The sequence below is a fragment of the Cynara cardunculus genome, assembly GCF_001531365.2.
Source record: "Cynara cardunculus var. scolymus isolate 2C chromosome LG 13, CcrdV1, whole genome shotgun sequence".
Lineage (NCBI taxonomy): Eukaryota > Viridiplantae > Streptophyta > Magnoliopsida > Asterales > Asteraceae > Cynara > Cynara cardunculus.
Window position 1 is genome coordinate 5,151,741 of NC_037540.1, and position 9,822 is coordinate 5,161,562.

Consider the following 9,822-nt stretch of genomic DNA (forward strand, 5'->3'; position numbering starts at 1 on the left):
GACATAAGTGCTTACCAAATAAGATTTCTCATGCTCACACCAATAAGGCAAGTGTTTGATAAACGACCCCTATACGACAATCTCCAAGTTCCAAGTAAATGAGATGAAAGCATAAGAATTTTCTGGTTATAAATTCAAACCTACACTACAACTAATCTATCAAAAATCTAAGTGTATATAGTAACATTACAAACACATCATCATGAATCACCAGCATTAGGGTAGAAAAAATACACCCCCTCCCTCTCACTCGCTCACTCACTCAGTCACTCACTCACACTCATAATAAGTTGATCATAAATTAGAAGAAATCCAACATCCATTCTTTTCATTATATATAATATCTAATCAATCCTCTACACCAACCCTTATTCCCATTACTATTAATTTTTATATTTCTTTTTCTTTTTCTTTTTCCCTCCAAATTACGAGTTCGARTTCGAGTTCATCATCTACGGGAAAAGAAAAGGAAATCTGGGTGATTGACCTGCAGTTTTGCCAGCCAATCATCAGCTGCCTGCAAAAGAGAAGTCAGCAGCACCAAGCGTTGGTTGCTTATCCACAATGGTGCTTTCAACTTATATGAAGCAAGACCAAACACTGGTAACGACACTGCTTTCTCACTTTCATTCCCATTCCCATTCCCTCCTGCAAATCAATATACAATCAGTCACTATATTTCAATCATAAATAGTTAGTTATATATGTAACCACTAATTATAAACTACCAACTAACCTGTTAATGGTGTGTGAAGAGAATGAAAGGTGAGAAAGCAAGCATCAAGATCTTTCAATGTTGGACCCATCGGAATCCTATATATCGGATACCTATGATACACATAATAAACCAACCATATCAGACATGCATTCATATGTGAATATCAGACTAATCAAACACCAGCATCAGTCTCTTACCAGGCCACTGATAACCAACTAGACGGTAGCAAATCACAACTTCTCCTACTTTTCAATTCCGGGAAGCACCGTGCAAGATCAAGTATCTAACCAACAAACAAAATCCTATCATTTCATCGAGTATTTTCTTTTTTTGCCAAAGGAGAGAGGAAGAGAAGGTGAAACAAACCTTATCAGCCAAAGGTTCCCGACCCCAAGGTTGATTGCGCTCCAGGTACTCAAACGAGAGGCAACTTTGAGGTCTCCCAGATTCACCCTCGTCACTAGAAAACCCTTCTTGGAGTGATGATACATGTTGATAATTTAACGACAACTGATCCAACCGTGAACATATTTCACTCTTTGCATTCTCCCTTTCATAATCACTGCTTACATCACTACTTGAGTCCCTGAAAGACTCGCCATCACTATCCTCGCTCTGTTGCCTAATCACATCAGACCAAAATCAGTTATCCCGTGATGATGAGAACGATAAATAATGTAAAATAATCAATTAACGTCATAGTTCCAAATCCGTTGATCATGACAGAATGCAAATCTAAAACTCCAATCACCACCCCAACCCCCTTCCCAAAAACAAAGAAACCCCACAAGGAGAAAACCCTCCACCTTATGTTATCAACTACAAATTTAAATTGTATGCTCACAAACTTTATCATATGGAAAATATCTGTAAGGCATCAACTCAAACAAGTTATAAGATTCGAATTTTTTGTTGACATGGACAAAGTCAGTAGAAAACCTCTGAATATTGAACCTTGTAAATATAATAGTTCCAAATGGCACAATGCCTGTCATGCAAAATTTTCAGATAACAAACAACACATACCCAGAAAATCCCATTTGGAAGTAGGGTCTGAGAGGGTAAGATACACACAGGTCATACTTCCACCGCTAGTAGGAGAAGAGTGGTTGTTTCCAAGAAAACCAGCTTACAAGAATGGTATTGACACTCGAGAATTTGGAAAGCTTGAGGCCTTAGAAAGAAAAAAGTATATAAAAATGTGCTACAAGATAACATCGTTAGAAAGTTCAAAAAAGAGTATGGACAAAAAAGACACAGAAAAGACGTACCAACCCACACAAAAAACAACACTCAAACCAGCCTAGATAAACCTAAAAGGTACGAAAGAACCCCTACCAACCCACCCAACTATACAACCCAAAATCCCCTACTGACAATCCGGCATCCACAACCCTAATCTGATGTCTCCAAGAACTTCAATGCAGAAAAAAGTAACAAAAAGATTTTCATTTTTACCATGACACGAGCTGTATGATACACATCTTCAGTTCAGTTCTTTAAATTAAGTAGAAAACGTAGTTCTTTCTTGTTCAGAAAAGAAGGAAAAAACTCCATGCGATGTCGATAACTCCTACTTTACGAATCTAAACTTTGAAGTTGTATTAAGCAGAAACAAATAAAAATTTGTAGCATGAATGAGAAGTATGCAATCAATCTAAAATAATTCAATTATAGAGAGGAACGAGGACCAAAGGGAAATTTTAAGTTCATCATACCAAACTCTATGCCAAAAAACTTAAAATGTATTATTATGTTCATCATACTGAACAAGGACTACAAAATTATGACAATAAACCCTTAATGGCTTTAATTATTAGTATTGATCACAAAGCAAAATATCCGTTCTGGTATCAATTTGGTATATGTACACACCAGCATATATACATTGCAAACTGAAAAAAGTTGTGGAGGAATTATGAACTAGTTTCCAAAGTTTAAATATCACACTAAAAGAGATTGGATCTCAAGATTGATTCAATCACAAACATTTGAAATCATGTCTGTTTACATGGTGAAAAAACATTACAAACCCTTAGAAAAACAACAAAAGCAAATAAAGGCTGAAATAACTAACATTACGATTCGCATCAAGAAGCAATCTTGAGCCACGGGTGTAGATCAGACGAATATAAACATAATCCACAAGAGAAAAAGAACAAAATTTGTGGATGAATCATAACAGTTAGATAAGAAAACAAGGACTGATTCCATTTAAACACTTAAGCCACTTAAAAGATCGTTCTTTAGTCTCCTAGATAAGTCTAACATCATGAATGTTATTAGATAGAACAATATAAGATGCAGGAACCACAAAGCGCACAAAATTCTAAAGAAGAAAAAAGATCAAACATAAAAAATACCATCTTAATACCTTGATTTTGCTGAAGCCTTCAAAGGGTCTGTGTACAACTGAATTCCAGACAAATAAGGTACATAATACTGGACAACACTATCACTGTCGTTCAATATCAAAGGAACTCCGGCACCATAAGCACTCCACTCTTTAAAAGACTCCCACAAATCACCAAGCACAAAGTACGGTTGATTTTCATCCCGAGTCCTCCACCCTCTCATAGCTCTCTGTAAAAATCCAACCAAAAACACCATTCAAACTCGTTTGCAATTAAAGCTGCTTGAGTCCTGTTTTTTGCTCTTTAATTTTCAATTATATTTTCACTAATCAAATGCTTATTGTTTACATAATTGAATCTATGGTATTCGGTACATAGGCGCACAAACCTCACCAAAGGTGAGGAGGGTGTTTCCGTTTATTTGTTCTATTTGCCGTATATAAATATTATATACTTAAAAAAAAAATATGAATTCATTATCTTTTCTGTAAACCATACATGAAGTAACAAGCACAAAGCTATTGATTTTGAATTGATGTTTACTTATTTATTTATATAGCACATAAAATTCAAAAGATTTATAGTACTGGTTACATGTTCAATACCATGGATTCCTTACTTTTCAAGTATGCATTACTTGGAAGTCATACCAAAGATTAAAAGCAAACTATAATCAGTGATCAATCTATAAACTGGTGAGTTGACCGCTCATAGTCAACGGAAGGAGTATCAAAATCACATAATAATTTACGTTTAGTGTTAAATAAATATGCAAATCTGAATCAACGAATTGAATTAAATGAACTGGGTTCTGTAAATTAATGGAAATAAGAATAAACCTTAGAGGGATACTGAGCAAGAACAGAAGGCGTAATCGACTCCAAAAACCGTTCCAGATTACACACTGGCGACGGCATCGGTGGTTCCAACGCTATAGGTTTCGATGGCTTTACCACTCGGTTCTCAGGCTCCTCAGTACCGGACGACGCCGTAGATTGGGTCGGAGTGACGTCACTTTGAGCTCTACGGAGATCATCCTGATTTTGACGATTCTTTCTCGCTTTCGCCGGATTGTAAAACCTATCCTCTCCGCCACGACTTCGTCCAAACTGCAATCCAGCGCCCAACATCTTCTGTAAAACCCTAAATTACAACTCCTTCAATCTTACCCAAAAAACGATAAACCAAATCACGAATAAGATGATCTTTTACGAACTTAAAGGTCAAGATTGATTTAGATTCTCTTTTCTAGCCGTAATAGAGAAACCAAAACCGAACCGAAACCCAAATCAAAAACGTTTTGTCTGATGATCTTTCTCCTATAATAATGGTGACCTAACAAGGATTTATCGATTAAGGCTTCGATTGCTCAGAAAAACCCCAACAAATTGGCGAATAACCAGATCAATCGGTACCCTCGAAGAAAATATCGCGTTTTTTAATCGATTTGGTTGTGGTGTATGCGTATGGGTGATTCAGAAGCGATTTGATTATGATCTGGTGGCGGAATGGAGGCTTGAAAGGATGAAACCGATGGGGGATGAAGAGATTTATTAAACCAGTGTCTGTGAAGAAAATGGATGGGTAGGCGAAGATCGAATAACTCTTTAACTAATACCAAACAAACAAAAAATGCAAAGAAGAAATGTTTTTCAATTTTCATGCTAGTAATAAATGCATTTTTCATTTTAAGCCCTTTGTATTTTTTGATTCAACAAAAACGATACTTGTACAATTGTATCCTTACACTTTAAGCCCTTTATGTTTACAAAAATTACAAAACATCATATTATGAAATTTTTAAGGCCCGTCTTTTGAGAATTACTCTATACGATAGAATTGCTTCTTAAAAATCAAGAGAACAAAAGCAAAATAGTTGTTCATTACAAACTTTGTAGTCATTGTAGTTACTGATTAATAATAATGTTTTACTCGTTTGTTATAAATATTATGTTATGGTCGATAAATGAAATATAAATTTTATAAGATATGATAGTTTTGTCATTTTGATAACGAGTCATACATAACTAAAGAGGGTCTTTGTGTAATTGGTCATAAGATAAAGGACTGTTTTGGTTTATAGTTAACAGTGATAGAAAAACCAACATTTTTAAGGTTTGTTTAAGAATATATGTATGTATAGACAGTGGAAATTCAAATAAAAAATTAAATATTATGAGAATAAAATTTAAGAAAATCTTTATATGTGAATCATTAAAAAGATTAAATTTGAAAATGCATATGTAAATCTATACAAATAATCTGTGATGTCGGTTCACATATGCATATTAAAAAAATGGATTTTTAATGGATTCATATATGAATCTCCTCTTCTATATTTGATCTTTTTATTTGAACCATATCGTATTTATGCATACATGTATAGATTAGAAGTGCACCCTGTAATGCAACACCATACATCTCAGTGCTTAAGTGAATATTCAAACCCTTAATTATGATTCATGTTTTATTATATTTTAAGTTCTCTCGATCTATTTTATGACTTTGTGTGGTTTTGAAAGAATAAAAGATTTATCAGTTAGTTATTAATTTTATGGAGTATTATGTTATATTAGTAATCATGTTTAATGCATATCTTCCACTTAAACTTATTTATAAGCTAGTTTATTGTGTTTAAACCCATAGTTTACAAAATACATGTTACATTAATAACTAATAAGTGGTACCTGAGTTTTAAGATAATTTAGTTTCAGACAAACGTTAATGTTTTAAGATTATGAAAAACCAGTTAATAAAAGAAGAAGAAGAAAAATGGAAACCCTGAACTTATTTTATAATATTTGGAAACATTTACTGATTATAGAGTAAATTACGGATTTGATCCAGAGTTGCAGGTTTTTGGTTTCTCTATAAACTAGAGTTAAACAAGAAGAAACCTCAAAAAAAATTATGTTATCATATTCGAAGATACCTTGATCTTATTTGTTTGTGATTTTGGGAATTTGATGAAAGGTTTACAAGGGTTTTAGGTTGCTCTCGGTTAGCGATGGTGGTGAAATCCTTTAGGAAGAAGACGAAGTTGGTTACCTGTTGTAACGCCCCCAGAACCCCGTAGCAATGATATTGTCCGCTTTGACTAACCTGCCCGCTATACCACAAAGCAGTAGTCGCACGGTTTTGTTTCTGGCAGCCGCACAACGCAAGCCCCAAAACCGGTCATGCTAGGATGAGGTATCCACACCCTTATAAGGAGTGCTTAGTTCTCCTCACCAACCGCTGTGGGACGGGATGTTACACCCTCCCCCCGTTAGGACACAACGTCCTCGTTGGGCCACATCGATCCGCACAACGTCCCACATCGGTTGGTGAGGAGAACTAAGCACTCCTTATAAGGGTGTGGATACCTCAGCCTAGTGTGACCGGTTTTGGGGCTTGCGTTGTGCGGCTGCCAGAAACAAAACCGTGCGACTACTGCTTTGTGGTTGAGCGGGCAGGTTAGTCAAAGCGGACAATATCATGCTACGGGGTTCTGGGGGCGTAAACAAAACCGTGCGACTACTGCTTTGTGGTTGAGCGGGCAGGTTAGTCAAAGCGGACAATATCATGCTACGGGGTTCTGGGGGCGTTACACCTGTTGTGAAGCTCGTGAGAAAGAAAAGGGCAGTGGCCGATTGGCTAGGGTTTGGAAAGTGGGGGAAGGATTATTTTTGTTGTTTGGGGCCAGAGATGAGAGGAGAAGAAAATGTGTTCCTGGAACATGTTTGACTGAAGATGGAGGAGGCAAGTGAAGAAGTCGGAGAGGAGAGTTTTCAGTCTGGACAAAGATAGTCATTGCCGAAGATTTTGGAAGGAATCGAGAGTCACCATAAGAGGGGTTATATTACGTATATGTAACGAAGAAAATAATGTATAATGGAGTAATAAATAATGTATAAGAAAAAGTGTAAAATGACCAAAAGAACCATGACTTAACTGAACTAAGGTTAATAAAGTTAGAACGAAATACCCAATTGATAACAAAAGTGAAAAACCATAATGACCATACATATGATTATTTATTTTAAGGAACCCAATCGAAAATTTCAAAAAAACCATAGGGGTGAAATTTGTAATTTACTAAATTCGTAATAAATGAAGTCTAAAAGGAACCATTTTCGACAATCAGCAAACCATAGAGACCAAATATGTAATTTTATACTCTTGATTATTTGATCTCAATTAATTTGCATATATTAACTCGAAAATTATTCAATCATGACATAAAATCAAAATATATCAGTCTAATAAGTAAACATGAATACTTTCTATATCATGTTTAAGATATCTTGACGTTTGAGTATATACGATATATAATAGATTTTTTATAGTTTGTTCAAACTTTATAATTAAAAAAAAAATAAAAAAAAATACATTTAACTCACACAATTTCTTTAGTGTAAAAATTATAATATTAATTATATTATTAAAACATTTAATAAATTAGTTTATCTCTTTTAAATATATAATATTAAATAATTTTATTGATTAAATAAAAAAATATTTTTCTTCCATAATAAAAAAATTATAGAATAATCCTAAAACCAGACAATAATCCTAAAAAAAAAAAAAAAAGAATTTTAGGTTGGTTTACCACTTTCATAAAATTGAAAAGACAAGAGTATCCCCAACTCTATGGTGAGTTGTAATTTGAGCCATTGATGTACTTTGTGATGTTACAAGAAAAGGGTAAAATGGTAAAGGAATGGGAGCTTGACCAAGTAAACCGATGATTGAGCTGTGTGTAATGGAGTTGCACATGGAGTGTGAGGGTCAGCACCCTGTACAACCGACACGTGTACGGCTCACATTCAATAGAAGTCATGGTTTTATTTCAGTTCGGTCCACTGCAGGATCAGATGGGCCTCACGTACACGTATACGTACGCGAAGCCACGACGTTGTTTCTAACGTTGATCCTCTGCATTAAAAACCTTGTACATTATTGCCATTTAGTTTCCATCTTTTTTCAACTTTCCATGACATAATTGTACATAAAGTAAATTAAATCTAAATGGGTCAACTTTTAAAATAACTGGTATAAAAATCATGTGTTCATACTAACATGAATATTTTGATTTATGATTTGAATATTGTTTATATAAAGATAGTTGTTAATAGAATTATCAATAAATAGCATTTAAATAATTCAAAAAAGTTTAGTGAAATTTTAATATATCTATATTATATTTGATTATATTTATCCGCAATTAGTTACACGAATTCAAACATGAAGTTTCAAAAAGTTGTGCTTATTCATAATTTACTTGTAATATTGAATTTTAAGTAATATGCATCAATATACAATACTTCATGTATAAAAAATAATTTTTAAGATTTTTTGTCAAATGCTTTATAATATAGTGTGTATATATATATATATATATATATATATATATATATATAAAGAGAGAGAGATTTGTTTAGAAATAAAATTATAAAACTAAATAAAATAAGTAATAATAACGACGAGAATATTACAAAATCTGATATAATTCAAGAATAAAAAATACTTCACATAAGTATATGTCTTCTTCAAATATTTTAACTTACATTGATGTAAGAAAATCAATTGAAAGAAGCAAAAAAAGAATCATATTTGAAAACTTAAAATAGACGATGAGTCAATCATAAGACATTGCAGAAATCTAACTTTAATTTTTTGTTTTTTTTTGTTTTGGTGTACAAAAAAATATGTAAGGCTGTTTGGATTGACAATAAATTGAGTAATGAACATTTCACAAAAAGATAACTCATAAAAATCTTGACATAATAAAAAAAAACTATCAAGAATATTAGGAAAAAATCAACCTAAAATATATTGTTTTAACACATATAAAACAAGCAAATTAACAAAAACCCAAAATATATTTGTATTATACATAACTAACCTCAGAAAATAGAACGATTACTTAATGAAGAGAGAAGCGTAAATGTCTTGTATGTCAAGAATTATGAACATCGACGGTTGCAATTGATGTTAACAATCATGACTTTCTTTTATATGCAACATGTAGAGATCCAATACATGTTGCACATTAAGAAATTAATGAAGACCTTTAAACTTCTTCAATTAATTTCATCATATAATTGCATTATTAAAAATGTACAAAATCATATATATGACTCACGTAACAGATCATACATGATCGGAGGGACTTTACCCTACGACTTAAATGGTCTCAAAAGTCGTTCGCTTCCATTTAATGTAAAATCACATGTGATTTTGTACATTAACAATATTTTACTTGTTTTCTTAAATAGTTAACGTTCTCGTTTGAACATTTCTCTATGTATTGTATTAATGTAAATAAAAATATATGTATTTTATATATTTGTGGATTATAATTTCATTTAAAAAAGATAAATATGATTGAAATTTGTTTATGAACCACCTACTGGTCTTATTTTAAATATATATATATATATATATATATTGATTGAGAAATTTTGATATATATTGATTGATTTTTGATGATTGATTTTTTCACTTGTCATGTACATAAAAATTTATATGCATTGATGTAAATAAAAATAAACGTATGTGCATTCTAATTTCATTTATAAAGAAAAAAAAAGATAAACATGATTGAAACTTTTCATTGAATCACCTCTTGCTTCTTAATTCAATATATTTTTAATTCTATATTGATATATTGATTTATTGAGAAATTTTAATGTATTTTGTTATATGTTGATTAATTTTGATGATTTATTTTTTCAATTGTCACGTAATTAAAAATATACATTTATT

General features: G+C 32.4%; 1 protein-coding gene across 1 annotated transcript; it reads right to left on the reverse strand.

The window, feature by feature from the left end:
• LOC112525334 lies at positions 1-4,651 on the reverse strand. The gene is made up of 6 exons (XM_025135422.1): positions 3,912-4,651; positions 3,093-3,301; positions 1,085-1,340; positions 916-1,001; positions 737-828; positions 1-648 (listed from the first exon to the last, which is right to left on the reverse strand). The coding sequence occupies exons 1-6, from the start codon at positions 4,200-4,202 to the stop codon at positions 449-451; spliced, it is 1,134 nt and encodes a 377-aa protein (XP_024991190.1). The 5' UTR covers positions 4,203-4,651; the 3' UTR covers positions 1-448.
• Between the last annotated feature and the right edge of the window lie 5,171 nt (positions 4,652-9,822).